At 38.2% G+C, this 22,434-nt stretch overlaps 2 protein-coding genes across 2 annotated transcripts; one reads left to right on the plus strand and one right to left on the minus strand.

Annotated features, from left to right (window-relative positions):
* stx6 (syntaxin 6) lies at window positions 1-6,640 on the minus strand. The gene is made up of 8 exons (XM_042749166.1): window positions 6,414-6,640; window positions 5,457-5,626; window positions 5,279-5,373; window positions 5,140-5,202; window positions 4,924-5,052; window positions 4,707-4,813; window positions 2,977-3,071; window positions 1-2,371 (listed from the first exon to the last, which is right to left on the minus strand). The coding sequence occupies exons 1-8, from the start codon at window positions 6,446-6,448 to the stop codon at window positions 2,295-2,297; spliced, it is 771 nt and encodes a 256-aa protein (XP_042605100.1). The 5' UTR covers window positions 6,449-6,640; the 3' UTR covers window positions 1-2,294.
* A 2,405-nt stretch (window positions 6,641-9,045) lies between these two features.
* On the plus strand, window positions 9,046-10,686 carry LOC109051135 (immediate early response gene 5 protein-like). Its single transcript, XM_019068682.2, has one exon. The coding sequence runs from the start codon at window positions 9,349-9,351 to the stop codon at window positions 10,174-10,176; it is 828 nt and encodes a 275-aa protein (XP_018924227.1). The 5' UTR covers window positions 9,046-9,348; the 3' UTR covers window positions 10,177-10,686.
* The last annotated feature ends 11,748 nt before the right edge of the window (window positions 10,687-22,434 follow it).

Genomic DNA, 22,434 nt, shown 5'->3' on the forward strand with positions numbered 1-22,434 from the left:
TTTTTCAATGACTTGTTTTTAATGGGGCTCAGAGCTTCACACAGTGATAAACTGAGGGATTGTGGGTACATGGGGAGGTATGACATAGTTTTCTGAGGGACGAGGAGAAACAATGAGGGCTAAAAAAAAATACAAATTTCTATCATTCTCTTCAGGAGCAAACAAACGAACATGTACAACTGAAGTTCACACAGTCAGGAAGAACAGCGTTTATGAGCCTGTTCACTACCTTGATCTCTCTGCTCCGTCACTGCGACTCAACAACAGTGACGTAATTGTGCAATTGTATCATTTTATTTGTATCGTAAAATTGCATAATCGATTCAGTCATACTGCGAACCAATCAGAGCTGACCTACTGCATCATGTGACCGAGGGCAGTCAGAATCAGCTGAACACTATTATATGGGCCTGATGGAAATGTCTAAACAGTAAACTAAAACACTGCAAATTCCCTGTATTTGTCCTCATGATTATGAAAAACAAATTATGTGATTGCTCAAAAACAGAAAGCTGGAACATGTAGAAGGGTAAATCACACCAAGTCTGTCAAAAATGTCCATAGTTCACATTAAAAATACATATATATATTTTTAGGATCAGACTTTTTTTGCATTATGACATTATTTGCATGATTGGGCACATTTTATTAATCCTCTTTACTGTAATGTGAAATATATATATATATATATATATATTAAATTACAATAAAAGTAAGTAATATTTAATGTATTAAATTTAATTGATTTTAAATTAAATTGAATTTGTTATTTATTTAAAATAATTAAGCCCAGACAAGATAAGTTTTATTACTATATTACATAAAAATCATGATTCTTCACATTAACTGGCATGGAAATAATGTTGCAGCCTATAATAATGCAGGAAAAAAGGCTTCGTTTTATACGCAGAACACAATTTTGGGGTGAAATACATAATTTCTATGTGTGATTTACCCAAGAGATTATTAAAACAACACAAACAAAACAAAAACAATACAAATATCCAGTAAGATAAATGTACTCATGTTTATCACAGAATATGTAGTGTTATATACGATGATTTTCATTTTAGCGACTGCTGCTTTATATGTTTCCATTTGAGTTAGCAGTGGAAATATAGCGCAAACCGTCGGTTTGTGTAAATATATATTCTAAATACTGGACGAACATCCTCGCTGAGCAGTTTAAGAATGTGAAACGCAATCTAACGTTTTGTCACAAGTGCCTGGCTTTCTAAAATGAAATGTAACTTCACCCTCATCTGTGCTAAGGCACTGGCTAAACAGTGACCTATAACCAAGATATAGTTCACAGATTAATAACCAATTGTCACGCAATTCACATATTTAATGCTGACTAAAGCTCAATTTTTTTTGTTAATATTTGAACTGTTAACCTATTATTTAAAGACTTTCAGGCAGTTATCCAGAGAGTTTAACATCAACGTTTCCATTAAAAACACAATTCCATTCAGTTCAACCGCAGTGCGTGAATAAATCTCACTAGTAACCGATTATCGATAACTCAGAAGTAAAAAAAACTAAACAAAGCACACAGAAATAAACACTTTGACAGTAAATAACTCATTCGCATTAGTATGATCAGCAACATACCCGCTTAAACAGTGTCTGGTTTGTTAAACTCCAGTGTTTAGTACATTAGTAGTTAGTTAGTGTTGATTAATTAACAGTGGTCTAAACCGACTATTAAAGCAGTGCACAGGAAATAACCTCAGCAATATTTTCTAGTAGCACTTGATTCTTTCAGCTGTTTAAAGAGATAGTTCACTCAAAAATGAAAATGACCCCATGATTTACTCACCCTCAAGACCCTCAAGCTTGGAGGGGCCAGGACATTTTTTAATATAACTCCAATTGTATTCGTCTGAAAGAAGAAAGTCATATACATCTAGAATGACTTGAGGGTGAGTAAATCATGGGGTAATTTCATTTTTAGACGAAATATCCCTTTAAGCATTAAAAATCATGGTCCATTGGAAAGAAATGATTTACCTTGGATTACGACACAACTTGTACGAAATGATTCAGACTGTATTATCGCCAAACTGAAAATGTGCTTGCGAAAAAACAGCCCTTGTTTTTACACGCCATGTTACCCATTTGTTTTCAGTCTGGGTTGTTTGTAAGAAAGCAAAAAGGTTACGAAGCAGCAGCGTTGTACTGTATCATGGACTAAAGATGGAGAAAGGGTTTGTTTGTCTCCAAAGCTCCTTCGCTGGAGCGACCGTTCGCAGGAGGGAGCGCTGTAGTGGCAGAGGACGGAGGAGTGCTGTTCACAGAACAATGAAGAGGATGATCACGACAAACAGGATGGCCAGAAGTATGCCGATAGCACACCACTGTCGCCGATCTGCAGGGTCAAGTGAGGATATAACACTCATAATTAGGCTAAACAGTGTTTTTAACAGCTAATCTGTAGAGCCGTTTTAAGGTGAAGGCAGAACTAAATGTTTTTAAAACAATCCCACAAACTTCAGGAGAAGCTCAGATTAAATTCTTGGTCTCTCAACCAAATGTTTCCTATGAAAAGGTCCGGAAGTTTTTGACTTCCAGAGTGCCAACTTTATGTAAAGTTTTGGCTTTACATTAATGCTGTCAAAACGATTAATCGTGATTAATCGCATCCAAAATAAAAAAGTTTGTGTTTACAAAATATATGTATTTTATATGTATGTAATAAATATGCACAGTATACACACATATATTATGTAAACAATTTTTTTTTTTTTTTTGTATTTTGATGTGATTAATCGTTTGACAGCACTTGAAAGTGTTAAAAAAGTCAGCATAATATTTTAACTGTAATAAAACAAAAGTAAATACTGTCAGATAGGATGTCAAATATTAGAATAAGAGGTTTCAGTTGAATGATTGCTGAAAGTGTTCTCTGACTGATTTTAAGCATGTGTGACTGTAAATGAAGCACGTCTGCTCTTCCGCTGCTGTATTACTCACCGCTGGTCATGTGAGACACTTTAGCCAGCTTCTTCATGACGTTATCCAGTCTGGATTGAGTGCTGTCCATCTCATGTGAAAAATCATCCAGCATTCTGAAAATAGGCCAGACACACAGTCAGAATTGAAACAGAAAGCTTGGAGGTCTGTTAACTCACCCGCAACGGCTAGACAAACTGTCAGGATTCACGCCAAAAGCAGGTCAATTTCTCACATACTTTGTGCTCTGGTTTGTAATTGATGGAAAAAATAATAAACTATATTACCAATATATATATATATATATATATATATATGGCACCTCTGTCCAGACGAAACCGGCATTCATGGATCGCATTGCGTTGTGTTCTGGTTTGTAATTAAAAAAAAAAAAAAAAAAAAATATATATATATATATATATATATAGATATATATATTATATATATATATATAAAGAATATATTAAAAACATTGAGAAAAAGAATGATGTATATAGCAATTATTGTTCAAAAACTGTATAATTAAAATGTGTGTATATGTATGTGTATATATAGTATTTATATAAATATAAATCTTTAATATATAACTATAATTAATTTGAATAATTATTTGTTAATGAAATAATATGTGTATATGTGTGTGTGTGTGTGTATATATATATATATATATATATATATATATATATATATATATATACATATATATAAAATTATGTAAAAAATATTGTGTAATTTCTCCATTTTAAAAAATACATAATTTATACTATTTATAATTTAAAATAGAAATAATAATCTATAAATTATACACACATTTTTCCATTAACAAAAAATTATAAGTTGATAATAATTAAATTAAATTAAATTACATATAAACATATACATACACGTATACACCCTCAAAGATTTCCTACCTAACTTCACCGGATTCAAATTGACTTACACAGCTTGTTTTTCGTCCAGCTCTTGGCCGATCCTTTGGGACATGTTCTTCAAACACCAATAGTTCCCGACACCAACTCCAGCTGCTCATCCTGCTGTTCTGCTATGAGCTGCAATGTACAGAAATAAAACACACTGTCCTGATAAGTGCTCAGAAATATGCTACAATATGCTAATCGTGATAATCATCTCTTAAATATGAACAGATGTATTGACGTACATGTTGCTGGGTCTGTTGTTCCTCGATGAACTGTGAGTTTGCCGTCTGCACCTCCCGGTCTAGTCTGGTGTACTTATCAGCACTGGGTTGCCAGATCGGGCCACGAGACCCCACCATGACCCATTAAAGTCTAATATGAGATCATAAATTATCATGAGATGATACGCAAACTGTCAAATCACAATCTGGCTCCTACTTTTCATAGTTTGAGTACAAACCTGTCCTTCGATTTTTCCTCTCGGACACCGTTACTGCCATTGGACTAGACATGTGGTCTTTCATCTCCTGTAAAATGAAAATCAATTAGAGATATTCATGTGCCACTGGGGCAGATGTGTGTAAGTCTCTCAAATCTGCTCACCCCGGACTGTTTGCCTTGTGCTAGTGATGAATGTAAATATTGTGTAATTTCTCCATTTTAAAAAATACCTTAATTTATACTATTTTATAATTTAAAAATAGATAAAATAAATTATACACACATTTTAACATTAAAAAAAAAAAATTAAATTAAAAAAAATATAAACATATACATACACGTATACACCCTCAAAGATTTCCTACCTAAAAAGTGACTTTCAATGTGACTTACACAGCTTGCTCATCCAGCTCTTGGCCGATCCTTTGAGACATGTTCTTCAAGACACCAATAGTTCCCGACACCAACTCCAGCTGCTCATCCTGCTGTTCTGCTATGAGCTGCAATGTACAGAAATAAAACACACTGTCCTGATAAGTGCTCAGAAATATGCTACAATATGCTAATCGTGATAATCATCTCTTAAATATGAACAGATGTATTGACGTACATGTTGCTGGGTCTGTTGTTCCTCGATGAACTGTGAGTTTGCCGTCTGCAGCTCCCGGTCTAGTCTGGTGTACTTATCAGCACTGGGTTGCCAGATTGGGCCACGAGACCCACCATGACCCATTAAAGTCTAATATGAGATCATAAATTATCATGAGATGATACGCAAACTGTCAAATCACAATCTGGCTCCTACTTTCATAGTTTGAGTACAAACCTGTCGATTTTTCCTCTCGGACACCGTAACTGCCATCGGACTAGACATGTGGTCTTTCATCTCCTGTAAAATGAAAATCAATTAGAGATATTCATGTGCCACTGGGGCAGATGTGTGTAAGTCTCTCAAATCTGCTCACCCGGACTGTTTGCCTTGTGCTAGTGATGAAGGCTTTCCTCTTGGCCAGCTCCATCGCATCGAGATTGAACTTCTTTGGATTAGCCTCCACAATACTTAAAGAAAAGGTTAAGCCTACAACATATACACACCTGAACCATTTCGAGTCCAAACATAGGCTACCAGAAACAAAAGGATATTGATAGTCTCGTCCAAGTCCTCCAAGTCCCATTCAATGGACCTCAAACTGTTCCTCAGCTCATTGGTGGTCCAGTCCACCTCCTCCTTGCTGGCTCCACCCGGGTCCTGTAGCAGCTCCATCCATCTCTGATGGAGCCCCTGAGCTGTGTTCACAGCCTTCTGCACCTCTCTAATGAAAAGCAATCCATTAAACCTTTTCATAAAGTCAGGAACCCAACAATATTGGAACAATGACATTGCAAATGTTAGGCTTGACATAAATAAAAACACTATAATATCACAAATAATATCCTTATTTTGGCACAGTGATGGTATCACACAGAAATACCATAGCACTTTGATTTATACCATGGTAAGTCCAAATATACCAAGGTACATGTCCAAAAAGCATGATAATCCCATGTTTTTAGACATGTACCATGGTACTTTGACTTACACCATGGTATTCATGTTGCACTCCAAGGTATTTCCAAATATACCATGGTACAAGTCCAAAAAAAAGGTAAAATCTCATGTTTTTGTACATGTATTATGATACAGTGAAGATATCACTGGGAAGTAGCATGGTACTATTATAAATACTAGTGTTTAAATAGCACTCCAAGGTACTTCCAAGTATACCATATTACATATTCGTAAGTAGAGGATAATAAAGAGCAGATGTCTGGTACCACACAACAATATCACTTCAAAGAAACACCGACACGGATATCGATTAATGACGTGACACAATGGTGGGAAAATCGATAATAACGGTCGTCATGGCAACATGATAACGATCTCGATGAAACAGCTGTTTTAAGCGTAATGACAAAGCGTTCGTGCGCAATGCTAATATTTGTTAACCGAAACGTTTAATCATAAGAAAAAACTCTGAGCTAATAATTCGCTTTCTCCTTTCTAAGTTAACGCACCTGATATTCGCCCACAGTCACCGATCTAAGCCATAAACTCACCCTTTCACCACGAAAAACGGGTCTTCCATCGACATTTTGGTGCTCAGATGAGTCGATTCTTGTGCGATAATCTCATGCTCCTGATCGCGGCTGGTTTTGCTTCTCTTAAACAAAGGAGAGCGCTTAATGTGTTGTTTACATGTGGGACGGAGCCCGGATCCGCTCAGCCTCCATTGCTCGGCGGAATCACATCCGGGTCCTCCAGCGTCTAGACACACACGCGCACGCGAGCGCGCGCTTCCCGGTAAACAAACACCGGCGTGCTCTGCGTGGGTTGATTTGGTTTGATGCAGTAAAAGAACAAAGCAATATTGCCACAGATGGTACAGATATGTTCAAATGTGTATAAAAGCATGATTGTATTTATAAACACACAGACACACAGTTATTTATTAGCTTGTTTAATTCAGATTCTGATATATAAATGTAGAAATGTAGTTAAAATGTCAACACCACTATATCATCCCAGTCAATATTACTTTTTTCTGTTATAATTTAATAATTCTATAGTATATTATACACTTTTACGGAACATTATATTTATTTTTATGAATAATAATAAATATGTAGTGACATGCATTTCAACAACTCTATAGCATCGAAGGCAATATTACTTTAAATTATTATTATTATTTGATACTGATATAGTGTACACTGCTATATAATAATACGAAATATTATTTTTTAAATTAATATGTATTTAAAATTATAATTTAATAATAATAATTATCATCATCAACATCATCCTTTCATTATTATTATGATGTTTTGTTTTACTCTTCTTGTTTTATGCACTAAAAGTACTGTGGTAATACCATGCTATTGTGATTATATCTGATGGTGATACCATAGATTGCATTGAAATTCAGGAAATTTTGTATCATGGTATTTCATATTCAAAAATTCATATTAGTTCAAAAAATTCCATGATAGTATTGTGGTACATGTCTAAAAAAAAAAAAAAAAAAGCTCTATTATTTTTTTTTTATATATATACATTTTCTCGCATGGTACAATAGCATATATATATGAGGTATTACCAGCTGACACCTATTGTACAGTGGTGCAACCAGTGTACATTTTCTTCTTTTTACTTGAACTCTAGAATTTACCTTAATACATTACATGAATTATACACCTCCAAACTATTCTCAATTTTTTTTTTTTTATTAAAATTGATTAACAACAACAACAACAACAACAATGATAACATTTGAAATAATCTAAAATAACAGAAAAAGGCAACACCTAGGAGTCTGCTAGTGTTTTCTCTTAATAGACGTAGCTTTGCACCTCGCCTGCCTTCTAAAACAGTGCTTCATACATTATTCAACACAGTGACTATCTACACCAGTGGTATCCACTGGTAAGCGGACGCCGTGTATGATGTAGAACCAGCAAACCAGCTGGAAACACTTCCGCTCAGCTTAGTAAGTAAAGCTGCATAAATTATTAATCAACTCTGGTTTTATTTATAGTATCACTTGCCAGTTTCCCATTTCCCATTCCCATGAAATTGAAAAGCTGGGAATAGACAAGGATAGCCTACATTATTTCTAATGGACACTGGGACCTTGTGTTGTGTCCCTTTACTAACTACAGCCTAAAAACAGTTCGATTCTTATTTAAATAAGAGTATTATGGTTTTATTCCACGTTCTTGTCTATGAATAACACATCCTTATTAATCTGAAATACTGCTCGACCCAGTGGAAGCAAAGGATTTCTCTCAGATATTTTGCGGTGGCCTTGATGACTGTGATCCTTTATATTTAGATAAACAATCTCTGAAAGTGTCTTGCGTCACAGCGCGCTCTTCCTGTCAGGTTTGTTTATGACCCACAGCTTACCTCACAGACGGATTGCTAACTTAAAAAAATGACATATAAATAATGAAAGCATCGCCATTTAGAGGCATATTCATCAATTCAGGGTCAGATCTCCCACACTGTTCACTGTAGCGGCTAACTGTTTCTTCAAACAAAACATTGCCCTTCCCCCCACTAACAACTCCATTCACATCTGCCCAGACACCGCAGTGGATTTGCACAATAGAGTCATGTGACACGACTGGAGCAGACAAACCATTACATCAGTCGAGGAAGTCCGCTGAAAAAGAAATTTAAAGGGGAAGTGCACTTTTTTTTTCTGAACATAGAACGAGATGAGCTGCTATGCGGAAGCCGTGTACAAAATAAAAACAGTAATACAGTATGTGTGGCTATTTAAAATCTCTTTTTAGAGACTAAATATATGATTCAAGCAGCCTACCCTAAATATCCTACATAATCTGTTAAAACATGAGTTAGTGTCTTGTATGTGTCGATTTTGGCTTGTTATGCGTTACAAAAACGATGTTGCGTTTTAAATATGGCTCGTTTTGGTTTCATAACTCAAAATAGTTGAATAAACACAACGAGTTGTAAAAAATATCTGCATGTTTTTAGCTTGAAAACAATTGTATCCCTTTAAACAGTTCTCCCACGTTCGTGTTTAAGTATGAGTCATCACCACGGCGCTCTCCCATTGGTCAACGGCTATTTGGCGGGGTGTGATTCACAACGCTGGCAGAAGGCTACTCGAGACGTGATTGGCTAGTGTAGCCGCTGACGCTGAAGTATAAAATCGGTTTAAAAATAGAAACGGTCTCATTCCTCCCTAGACCGTTGTTGGGTGCTGGTGAGGATGCGTGAGGTATTCAAAACTCCTACACTCGCCCAGTAATACAGATATTGTATTTTGTGAATGAGAATGAGGCGTATGTTAACAAAATACGGGACGATTTGATCTACGGGAGGAAAAGACTAATTGGACGTTATTTATTAACGCGTTTCCGAGCCGCAGTAGCGGTTTGAGGAGAATCCCGAGGCGAAATCAAAGGCGGAACGCCCGGCGAACTTTGTACCTCTGTGAACTTTACCATATTGATTCCAGCCATGGAATACAAAGTGGAAGCCCATCGGATTATGAGCATTTCCTTAGGGAAAATCTACAACTCGCGCGTTCAACGAGGCGGCATTAAACTGCATAAAAACCTCCTGGTTTCGCTGGTCCTTCGCAGCGCGCGCCAAGTCTATCTGAGCGACTACTACAGCGGCGCGTGTCTGAACGCTGCTCAGAGCGAGCGCGAAGCGAACGAATGGGACATCACGGACTCGGAGCGAGAGAAATTCCCTTCCTCTACAACGGAATGTGACCGAGTAGAGAGCCCTGAGGAACCTCAACAGACCGAGCGGCCCGAGAAAGAGCACGAACATCGCGAAAACGACGATGATTTGAAATCAGACCAGGTGGATTGTACTTCCACTTTACAACAAGAGCAAAACCAAAACTCTTTGGACTCTGTGGCAAACGTTTCCTCTGAAACACCGCCGGAAACCATTAAGGAACCCAAGGAGAGTCCCTCAGAGAGCGCAGTAGCAGAGCGCGACTCAACGCCTGAAGCGAACGGGGAATCACATCAACCACCCAAAACTCACGTTTGCTCAAACAGGAAAAGAAGCGCGGAGGAGACGGAAAGTGGCGATTCGCCTCAAAAAAGGATCAAAGTTGCGTCCTCAGACGCTGAAGGGGACGAGGAAGCCGAGGAGATGGACACCAGTAACGTGTCCAACCTCATTACGATATTTGGTTCCAGTTTCTCAGGACTTCTCAGCAAAGACGGCGCTAAACCCGAGTCTGAAACAGAGGATAGCGGACAAATCTGCTGCGACCAAATGTTGAAGAACCTGAACCCTTGGAGTACGGCGATAGTAGCTTTCTAACTGTATTGTACTGTACTGTACTTCTTATCCGGGTTGATCTGAGCGCATTGGTAACACGTGGTCAGGCCCGACATCGTAGTGTGGGACTTCCCAGCAAGCACGAGAGGTGCTACCAAAGTACAAGCTCAGTTTGGCCTGAAGATGTCCGGGCATGCCTTTCTAGTGAAGGAGCTATCTGAATGCTGGTGCTACTGCTTGGGATCTGCTACAGATCTTGAAGTGTTGAACTCTCAGACATTATAAAGCCATGTGAGGAGTGCTTTTACAACATATGCAAATGTGTCATGAAGGTCAATGTTACATTGTCACTGAACCGATTCAGGGTCGATCACACCAAACTTGACTGTATGAGGTTTAGACCACTGACTTAACGTCTTTGTTTTAAAAAGACCTGTACATTGTGTAATATTCGAGTGTGTGTATATATTGTCTGTCGCATTCTGAATCTATGTATTTTGGTATCATGACAGTTTACGTGGTTCTCACGTATTAAAACAATGTGAAATGACACTGATTGTTTCTGTGCTTTCTGTTCACGAGTGGAAACGTGACTCACATGACGAAGAATGACACCTCCTCCACCCTTTATTCAAATGTCAGCTTCTTTTTTTTTTTTAGAATATTCAAAAATATTGAATAGTTTCCCACGGTGATAGAACTTTGAAATAATTTTAAATAGCAGATTACAATGATTCTAAATAGAAAATGCTAATACTTATATAAATATATAATACTACTTCATTGTCAAAAATGGCATATGTATAAAGTATATACACATAGCCTACATACACAAGGTTGATTCAGAAATGTCTCAATTTACCTGAATTCATATTTAAAATTTCTGAAATCTATATATTTTTAAATTACATAGAACTACTCAGTAATCGCAAATGAAAATTACAGAAACTCTTGGAAGTTCTTTGGTCGGGAAGTGTGAGAACCATATTTCACGCACTTCATTTTGAATAGACGATATAATGAAAAACAATTTGGGTTAGTATTTAAATATTTAAAAACAAAACTATTTGGACCAAAGTGATCCAACAAGTTTGAGAAGAACAAGAATGTTCAGCTGCTGTTCCACTGCATCACTTCCAGGCAATTTTTACGGCATGCTGTAAAGAGAGCTATTGTACCCCTGAAGCATGTGTGGTATGCAGGGTTCAGTTTCAGCGCAGACTGCTGTCTCTTCTCCCAGGGTCTGACTTTGGTCGCAGGCTATTCAACATGACATGCCTTTTCCTGCAAGAGAGAACAGTCATAATAGAATCATTGACTTCTCAACCTTTTTTTCATGTAGAAACATCACTTGAGCAGTCTTACATTATTAATAAGGGTGATATGATTCATAATTTACAATGAGTAAAAGGCTTTATGCTCAAAAAATTTTTCATTTTATGTGAGTAATTATGAGAAATGTATTTAATTCACTAGACAAGAATGCAGTGATTGAGGTAAGTGTATGAGCCTGTCTTGTAATATGCACACACAGAAAAAAAATCATAAAAATGACATAGTCATGGAAAACCTCAAATATCAAGGAATTGTCATATGAAACATAAAATTCATATTTAGTGATACTCATTTTTTGCGATTGTACAATGGTAAGAGTTATGGTTATTATGACTTTATAATATTTAATTATATAAAATATACACAAAAATACAAAAAAAAAAGTAAAGTAACACTTATCTATATGAAAAAAATATAAAATATAAAATAATCCAAATTTGACTTTTGAATGGCATAGTGTATTTTTATGCAAAATAGATACAATTTACAATCATTTAAATGTAACTTGTAATTTAGCATATCAATATAACATATTCTGTAAATTATCATATACTGTATAATATTTTAAAACTGAACTGCAGTCTCTATAAAATGATTTCTAAAAGCCTTCAACAGTCACAAATAACTAGAAAGCTTAAAGTCACTGATTGTATGAGGGGGAAAGTGATTTTTAAGGGTCAGATCGGGTAGAAAAATATCGTAAGGATTTCCAACAGCATGTTCAACTTTTTAGCGTGAGTAACATTTAAGAAAAACATGTATGACGTTAACTCCAGCAGAACCAGCTTGATGCCCGGTGCAGCCGCATTCTTTCACACAGACATGAGTAGCTATTGACAGAAACATTCCCTCGAGAAAGACCAGAAGGCATGAGTAAAGCTGCTTTCTCGCCCTGCTCCTTTGAGAAATGTGGGTCAATCAAATCCTGGCCGTAGTCGAGTCAGCTGACCACACCGGCATAGAACAGTAACAGAGCTGGAGCGGATGATGAGTGGCCCGATCAAGCTGCGGTGGACTTTTTCTCAAATTTCTATAGTTTATTTACTAATGTAATAGCTCATGTTATCAGTGACATTGATCCAAAATAAACATATAGATCTAGAAGTGTCTAAAAATCAATATATAGATCTGAAAATGTTTGTCACACGTGATGCAGCATCACTGGCTGTTTCACAAACCATACTTAAACACATGCAGCTGTCCTCTTTTGACTGGCCTCTCGCTCCTGCATTCCTCTGTCCTGGAAGGAAAGGGGGTGGGGGGCGGGAGGAAAAGAGTAAAGTTGTGAAAACGTTTCCTGCTGATGTGCAGTAGGAGAGCATGTGGGTCTGGAATGTGGAGTCAAAAGCCAAGAAATTTAATTTATATATATATATATATATATATATATATGCACAGAAGCTATTTTAGTTGGACTAAGACAAAAAAAATTCTTTATTTACTTTTCATAAAGTCGGAATAAAGGTAAAGATTTTCAATTGTCAATTTTCAAGTGCAGTAATGAATGAAGCACTTTTCACACAGAAGTCACTTTCAAACCACGCAGCGAAACTGTGTGATCAGCTTGAACCCGATACGAAATCTGTTTGCGGAAATCTTTAGTAATAATTCCTGATTGCATGGATTCTTATTGAAATTGCTGAATTTTACCTGTGAAAATTCACAGCAGATGTGACTGCACTTATTTGTTAGGCAAATATTCGATTGCGCATAGTGTCACGTTGACTACTTGACTACTCAAACCTCTGTAGCTTGACTAGAACGGGAGCATTTAAACTCTCTTTCTAATATCATACCACCACTCTAATATAAATCTACAGGACATTTTTTGTCTGTTTTATCATAGGCCAGGCAAACGTGAACTATATTACCATTTAGAAAAGTAATATGAAAACAAAGTTCAATGCTTAGTGCCAAATCTCCAACTTGGCTTGCTTTGCAAAGCTTTTAGGATAAACTGAACAACAAAAAGAGACTCAAGCAATAAAGATAAGATGTCAAGGACTGTTTTAGGTGTTTAGGTGATTTATTGTGTGTTAAGAGCCATGCCGTGTAACTGTTTAACATGGTCAGTCCCAAAGAGCAGGGCGGAAAGATGCCTGAACAAAACACCAGTCTGGATACAAGTAGAGACAAGATCTACTCCAGCAGTTCTTTTGTTCAGAGCAAACAGAAAGTCAGGAAATCTTTCCACCACTCATTCAGCAAGATGGATATCTCCGCATTGACACATCAAGCGAAGTGACCCACAAAGCAATTTGTCAATGATCTCATCAGCCCCAAGTTACTCATCCACCCTTTTTTGAAGCCATTCATAAACCATTCATACAAAATTCACCAAAAAGAGAATAATCACATAAAAAAATAATTAAACAATACTATAACCACCATATATTCACCATTCATGATCAAATTCAGATATCAAATAAGAGTGCATGCAGGAATTACCAAACCTAATCAGAAGCCTTCAAAATACTAGCAAACCATCTGACATCCGCTGAAAGATCAGATGTGCTTTCTATACACTCTTAAAATTAAGTTTCCAAAGCGAGATTTCACAGAAGAAGCATTTCAGAATCTTTCCCTGAACAGTTCTTGAAAGAACCGCAAAGAACATCTAATCTAAAGAACCTTTCCACTACAAAGAACATTTTGTGCAATGGAAGCTTCCATTAATGTAATGGTTCGTCACGGAACCATAGACGCCTACAAAGAACCTTTATTTTTAAGAGTGTAGCGAAGAAAACAGATACAAAATTTGTGCATATAGTATTTTCTTTATTGAGATTGGCGAGTGATGCCAAAATACAGCATCATGTAATACAGATTATCTCAGATTAGGTCGTTTATGTGAGACTGCAAAAATAAACAGGGAAACTCCAGTTCTAGTGTGCATCAAAACCAAACAGGGAACTAAAAGTCGTAACCGCAGAGCAGTTAGAACTTTGAATCTGGTCTACAATGACTCAATGCACCCCCCCCCACTCCCTGATCACTGATCTTTTCAAAGAGGGGAGAGAGAAAAAGCCCTCGCCGTGGCCCCGCTATTCATTCTGTTTGACCCCTGGCGGAGCCCAGACAAACTGAAGTCTTTGTTTATCTTGGGAAACTGGCAGAGGACAGGAGGGGAAAAGGGTTTGGGTGGGGGAGGGTACTGAGGATTGGAGGGAAAATGGGATCGGGGGAGGGGTATCCTGGGAAAAATGCCAGCATGGGATCAGTGACAGAGCCGGGCTTCCTGAAACAGGAGCAGCCTGGGATGGTAAAGGAAAGGGGTGTCGTTGTGGTTGGGGGGAGGGTCCACCTTGTTGGACCAGGCCAGAAGACCAGAGACATACTACACGTGCAATACGTCACGTTGATTTATGTTTCCTGTTGGGCGTGGGGTTGCGTTTAATTACAGTTCCGAAAGCTTTGTAGACTCCACTCAACTGATAGCAAACAGTCTGTGAGGCTTCTGCAATGACAACAGGCCAATTGTGTGTGAACATTTAGGTTTCTCCTCAAACGCTACAAGCCGGGGCATGTTGAGAGCAAAGGAAGCTTGGGGCAATTAAAGCAGACAGATGGTCGCCAAGAGAAAAAAAGGCTGGTGTACCTTTCTCATGTTTTGTTGCTACTGGAGGGTCATGTGCTCCAGATCTGAAAGGAGTGAGAAATTTAGTATTAGTCAGGCACTTTACACAAACACACTAGTGATCACTGTCCTTGTAACTAGGTTTTTCACTTTATAAAAACAACTTCTTTGTTGCCAAAGTACAACTTGTTTTCGTTATTTCGGGTGGTTGCCAGGATGTTTCTATGCAGTTGCAAATGTGTCCGGAGTGGTTTTGTCATGTTGCAGTTGTTAGGGTGTTGCTACGTTATCACTAAGGTATTCTTATTGAATCTAACATGTTGCTAAACTGTTCCTTGTATGTTCTGAGTGATTGCCGAGGCACTGCTATGCAGTTGCTAAGGTATTCTGTGTGGTTTTAGCATGTGGTTGTTAAGGTGCGGTTGCTAGGGTGTTGATATGGTGTTGCTTAATGATTCCAACATTCTAACATGTTGCTAAGGTGTTCTTGGTTGTTGCCAGGATGTTGCTATGCAGTTACTAATGTGTTCTGAGTGGTTGTACTACATTGCTAGGCTGTTGCTATGAAGTCACTAAGGTGCAGTTTCTAGGGTGTTGCTATATCATTGCTAGGGTGTTCTAGGTGGTTGCCAAGGCACTGCTATGCAGTTGCTAAGGTATTATGCTATCATGCTATTTTGCAGTTGCTAGGGTGTTGCTATGTCATTGTTAGGATGTTCTCAATGATTTTAATTCGTTGCTAAGCAGTTGCAAGGGGTGTCCTGGGTTGTTGCCAGGATGCTGCTATGCATTTACTAATGTGGTCTGAGTGATAGTAGTATGTTATTAGGTCGTTGCTATGAAGTTGCTAAGGTGCAGTTGTTAGGGTGTTGCTATGTTGTTGCTAGGATGTTCTTAATGGTTCCAACTTTTAAAATGTGTTGCTAAGCATTTGCTAGGGTGTTGTAGTTGGTTGCCAGAACATTGCTATGCCATTGTTAAGGTGGCCTGAGTGGTTTTGGCATGTTGCTATGCAGTTGCTAGGGTGTTGCTATGTCATTGCTAGGGTGTTCTAAATAATTCTAACATTCACACATTTTGCTAAGTAGTTGCTAAGCTGTTCTGGGTGGTTGCCAGTGGTGCTGCTATGCAGTTGCTAAGGCACTCTGTGTAGTTTTACCATGTTAAATTGTATTTGCTAAAGTGCAGTTGCCAGGGTGTTGCTATGTCATTGTTAGGCTGTTAGCTATGTTATCACTAAGGTATTCTTATTGATTCTAACATGTTGCTAAACAGTTCTTTGTATGTTCTGAGTGACTGCCGAGGCACTGCTATGCAGTTGCTAAGGTATTCTGTGTGGTTTTAGCATGTGGTTGTTAAGGTGCGGTTGCTAGGGTGTTGATATGTTGTTGCTTAATGATTCCAACATTCTAACATGTTGCTAAGGTGTTCTTGGTTGTTGCCAGGATGTTGCTATGCAGTTACTAATGTGTTCTGAGTGGTTGTACTACATTGCTAGGCTGTTGCTATGAAGTCACTAAGGTGCAGTTTCTAGGGTGTTGCTATATCATTGCTAGGGTGTTCTAGGTGGTTGCCAAGGCACTGCTATGCAGTTGCTAAGGTATTATGCTATCATGCTATTTTGCAGTTGCTAGGGTGTTGCTATGTCATTGTTAGGATGTTCTCAATGATTTTAATTCGTTGCTTAGCAGTTGCAAGGGGTGTCCTGGGTTGTTGCCAGGATGCTGCTATGCATTTACTAATGTGGTCTGAGTGATAGTAGTATGTTATTAGGTCGTTGCTATGAAGTTGCTAAGGTGCAGTTGTTAGGGTGTTGCTATGTTGTTGCTAGGATGTTCTTTATGGTTCCAACTTTTAAAATGTGTTGCTAAGCATTTGCTAGGGTGTTGTAGTTGGTTGCCAGAACATTGCTATGCCATTGTTAAGGTGGCCTGAGTGGTTTTGGGCATGTTGCTATGCAGTTGCTAGGGTGTTGCTATGTCATTGCTAGGGTGTTCTAAATAATTCTAACATTCACACATTTTGCTAAGTAGTTGCTAAGCAGTTCTGGGTGGTTGCCAGTGGTGCTGCTATGCAGTTGCTAAGGCACTCTGTGTAGTTTTACCATGTTAAATTGTATTTGCTAAAGTGCAGTTGCCAGGGTGTTGCTATGTCATTGTTAGGCTGTTAGCTATGTTATCACTAAGGTATTCTTATTGATTCTAACATGTTGCTAAACAGTTCTTGTATGTTCTGAGTGACTGCCGAGGCACTGCTATGCAGTTGCTAAGGTATTCTGTGTGGTTTTAGCATGTGGTTGTTAAGGTGTGGTTGCTAGGGTGTTGATATGTTGTTGCTTAATGATTCCAACATTCTAACATGTTGCTAAGGTGTTCTGGGTTGTTTCCAGGATGTGTTCTGAATGGTTGTAGTATGCTGTTGCTGTGGAGTCACTAAAGTGCTAAAGTTGCTATGTGGTTGCTAAGGTGCAAGTTTAAAACTATTTGGTGAGGTTTTAAACTATGCAAGCCTGAGAGTAAAAAATATAAAGATACTTTAGATAAAGTAAATAAGATATAACGTCATATTATGAGAAATAAAGTCACAGTTTCAAGATACTTTCACAGCTGTGAGAAACACGGTCACATTTGTGAGATATACAGTTGCATTTACATTTTTTGAACATTTAGGACATTCCATACTTAGGGTTGGGGCTTAGTACAAATCAGAAAGTTGGAAGTTGGTTAACTGGTACTACAGAAGGTTTGTACCAATAAAATGTTTAAATGCTTTAAAAGCGCTTTATAATTCCTGACCACTGAATTTGTGTCAAAAAGAGGAAGTATAATTAATTTTGCATAGCCAAAAATACCTCCGTAGTTTTCTCACTCTGTTAGTTCCTTGAAATGGTCAAAGTTCAGTTTAGAGGCTGGGGGAAAGTTCCTTCAGAGGACTTTTTATTTGCTCATAGTGACTCACTCACACTAAAGACACGTCCAAATTTGATCTGAAGCCGAGGTGAACATTCTAGTTTGTCAGTTATTAAATCTTACACTTACAGATCCATTTGTTGTTAAAAGTAATAATTATCGTAAATGTTCCTTGCTGAGAACTTTGCCTTCAGGCTGTAATAGCGTCACAGAATCCTCATATCTAAACGAGTCCAAAAATCAAGGTCGGAACCACTGGTTTTCGGGGGTTTGACGTAACAGTAAGTGTTTTTGTGTGGCAAATGTTACTAGGGAGACAAAACAAGCTTCATTCTGGAGAGTCAAAGTGGCTTAGTAACCAACAGCTGCTGCCACAACAATAAACACAAAGGTGCTCGCTATGCATACACTATGCATAGTTTTACAGTAATTCATTCCATTCATGCATTTACTAAATGAAAACATAGCTATCTGAATTTTATGAATAACAACTGTGCTAATCATGTCCCTCACTACAAAACTTTGGTTGTTGGTGGACATTTGGTCAACACTTTTTGTGGTAAGTTCTTTAAACTATCAGTACTCTTTGTCAAAACAAAGAAAACATTGTGCTGTAGTGCTTAGCAACAATACAGTAAAGTGATCTCCATTCAGGCAGCGAGTGGCTCCACCTATTATAAGACCATATGCCGCATGGAAACAGTGAGAATATAAAGGACACCTTTTTCTCTCTCTGGCCTGCTGCTGAGAAAACTCCAAACACTCGGGAGCAGACATTTTTTGCTTCTGACTTGGCAAACACAGGAGAACCATGATTCAATGATATCTTTTTGTGAAAAAAGGTTAGATTAGTAGCAAAAGGGTTTTACAGACAAAAACCTTGGAAGAAAAGTTTTCCACTGCTTAAAAATATATTTCTGGTGCTTTTAAGGAACTCAAAACCAAAACAATAATCCAAAGAGCCTGTAATGTAACATCAAGAACAATTGCTCTCCAAAGAACCATATAATTCATCCCAATAAATTTTTGACAGACAGCAGGAATATTAGAATGCTGTCACTTTAAGAGTATACAATATTTTTTTACACCTGTGTTTTTTTCTCTGCTGTTTGCATTCACTTAAGACCTAAATTAATAGCAAAGATGAACATTTTGACACATACAAGTGTGTTTTTAACCATTCAAAACCTATAAAGTGGCAAAAATATCTCTGTTAAATACTTTCACACTCTATGAGCCCCGTCTTCACGTGCACACGCCTCTCTGACAGCGCTCAGAAAGTGCACGCATACAGTGAAATGAGTTCTCTTTCGCTTCTGACTGCATTGAAATGGCTTAAAATCAATTGGTTTTAAACCACAATGCTTAAAAACGTGTGCAAACTATAGGTTTTCATGACCATGCAGCACAGCAACATAATGTGAGTGTGTAACCGCGATAGAGACGATAGTCCAAAATTTCTACTGGTTAATTGCTCAACCCTACCAAGAACCCTATGGGTGAGGGTGAGTAATAAAGCCAGAATTTTTATTTTGGGGTCAAATTATCTTATAAAAATGTACATAAGAGAGGATACAACATGTTGTCTCTACCTCCCGTCATAGACTAATATGTTCTTATCTCATTCGACACCTGCTCAGAGCAAGCGCCGCCCTTTTAACTACTCAAACCAAACTATCAAAGAACCGTTGAGGAGATATTGTCATTTCTCGTGAGTGTCTCGTGTGTCCATTGCATTTACGCTTGAACATGCAAGTGAACATATGTGTCTAAGACACTACAGCACTAAAGCCAACAGTGACTTTAACCCCTCTTAAAGTGTTTCCCACAGTGCTTGGCAGTCCAGCGGGTCACAGAATCCTGTCTATTAGCCTCCTGCTCTAGTGACCTGCAGGAGGCCAGCAGATTACGGCTACGTGTCTTTGCTCGCTGTGATTTCCTGCTACATGCCAAGTCAACAGATGCCTAAGGAGACTAGCGGATTTTACACGCACGACCCAAACTGAACCAGAGAGCAGAACCTTCCAGCAAGAGCTCAGGCTGAAAGTTGATCACAATTAGGAAATCCTGGGCCACCCATTGGGGCTGATAGGAAGGTGTTGCTTTAAAAATAGAGATGTGTGCTGGGCCGGGAACAAAGAAAAGTTGCTGAGTGCAGCGGAAAAGAAGTGGCACTGAGTGATCGCCTTTCCTTTGACGTGTGATAACATGCACGTAAAAATGACCATGTTATTGCCTGTTATATGTTATATGTTTTGGCCATGGTACTATGGCTATACCAAGGTATTCTTTGAAGTAAATACACTACAACAATGTTATAAAAAAAGTACCATGGTACTAACACGGTTGTTGTTATTTTGATATACACAGCTATGTGATTTTGATAACATGCTATGGTTTTCAGACACTGTAATGATAGCAATACCATAGTATTCTTTGAATTAACAAAATGACACTCCATAGTGTTACCATAATATTTTGCAAGATACCATGGTATTACCACATAGAGTTTTAGGCATGGTACCACACTGTACCATACTGCGATAGTATCAGACGGTAATACTACGATACTCGGAAATGTACAATGGTACTTAAATTCATATAACATGGTTTTTATATTGTGGCAAATGGTACTTCCATAATACCATGGTACTGCCAATGGTAAATGTCCAAAATACCATAGTGGTACCATAGCACCATAGTCATTAAAAAAGATACCATATCTTGATACTATGGTACCGTTTAACAAAGTATTTACATCAACCAATACTATGGTAAACGGTACTTATCCAAAGCACAATAGTAATTCAATGACACTTTTTAACATTATACTTTATTGGTCATTAATGTGTACTATGGTACTGTAAATACCACAGTCAATTAATATTTGAAGCATTCTAGTACAATGTTATAAATCAATCATCTGACACCATTACTGTACCATGTTATCACCACAGTGCTTTTTTGAGTAAATATCATGGTATATAAAAAAGTAGCATGGTATTACTATCTGACACGTCACATATAATGGTAGGCACAAAGTGTGTACTGTAAGGGTATGCAGCGGCACAGTGGCTAATAAGTATGTTTCGCAATGGACTGACAGTTTGTATAGAGGACAAATTGGGCAATAAAAAGCCCAGATACCTTATGTGTGTGTATGTGTGTGGAGCAGAAACAAAAGGTGGTGGAAGGGGATGTCGGAGCAGAAGGGGAGATTTTGAAGGAATGGGGGGTGGAGGTATTGGTGACGGCAGATGCTGTCCCAGCATGACTTCAGTGAATCTGTGGTGGGGGCTGTTTTGGGGGGTGGGCGGGGGATGGTCTGCTGGCCTTGTTTGACATCAGCTGCAAATCTGGCCTAAGTGTGTATTCGTTTGTTTGTTTGTGGATGCATCCACACACGTGTGCGTGAGAAGGGTGAGGGTGTTGGAAACGCATGTTTTTGTTTGTGTCTTTGTGTGGCGTGGAGGAGGGGTGGTGCTACTCTATGTATGAAAAACATCCTTGGGTGCTTGGGTGTCAGATTTAATTTGATCTGTCCAGAACAGTAGCAGACTGTGAGAGTGTGCGCATATGTGTATGTGTGTGTGTGTGTGTGAGAGAGAGAGAGAGAGAGAGAGTGGATGGATTCTAAGACAGATAGATGATAGATAGATAGATAGATAGATAGATAGACAGACAGATAGATAGATAGACAGATAGATGATAGATAGACAGACAGATAGATGATAGATAGATAGATAGATAGATAGATAGATAGATAGATAGATAGATGGATAGATGGATAGATGGATAGATGGATAGATGCATGTAATAAAATAAGCCAAAATGAGGTACCTGAAAAGGCAGCATAATGTTTATCAATTGAAACAGCTTTAGAATCAAAAGCGCGCCAACAATGTCTACGATGCAATCTAGATAGTGAGTTCACTAGGTTTTGTAACAGAGCTTTAGCGTTTGTTCCCATGGCTGCCCTGTCTGTGTCTTTGTATTGGTGCTTCTACCGTCAAGTCTGTGTGTAATCATGCACTTCCTGCAAACACTGCCGGCCATTCATCATCCAAACACACACAGCTCTTTTCTCCTCTTTGCAGGCCCCTTACATACACCCACCTCTCTTCCTCTCTTCTTTCCCACATATTCACACTTTGGTTCTTCTTTCTTCTACTCTTCACTCCCTTTTATATATCTACATAGACAGACAGATTTAATTTGATCTGTCAAGAACAGTAGAAGACTATGAGTGTGAGATAGATAGATAGATAGATAGATAGATAGATAATACTTTTTCTTTTTCTCTCTCTCCATCACCCCTTCAATCTGTTTGTTCATAAGTCCAGAGCAGCAAGGACACTCTGTCCCATATTATTACCCTTGAAATTACATAACCGGGACAGAAGTGGGGCGATGTTTGGAAGGGAGTGACACGAAACCTCCCTCAGCCTCTCGCTGCCCAGTGTGCCGAACAGCTGAGTG

This window comes from Cyprinus carpio, chromosome B22 (genome assembly GCF_018340385.1).
Source record: "Cyprinus carpio isolate SPL01 chromosome B22, ASM1834038v1, whole genome shotgun sequence".
In the NCBI taxonomy this organism is placed as follows: domain Eukaryota; kingdom Metazoa; phylum Chordata; class Actinopteri; order Cypriniformes; family Cyprinidae; genus Cyprinus; species Cyprinus carpio.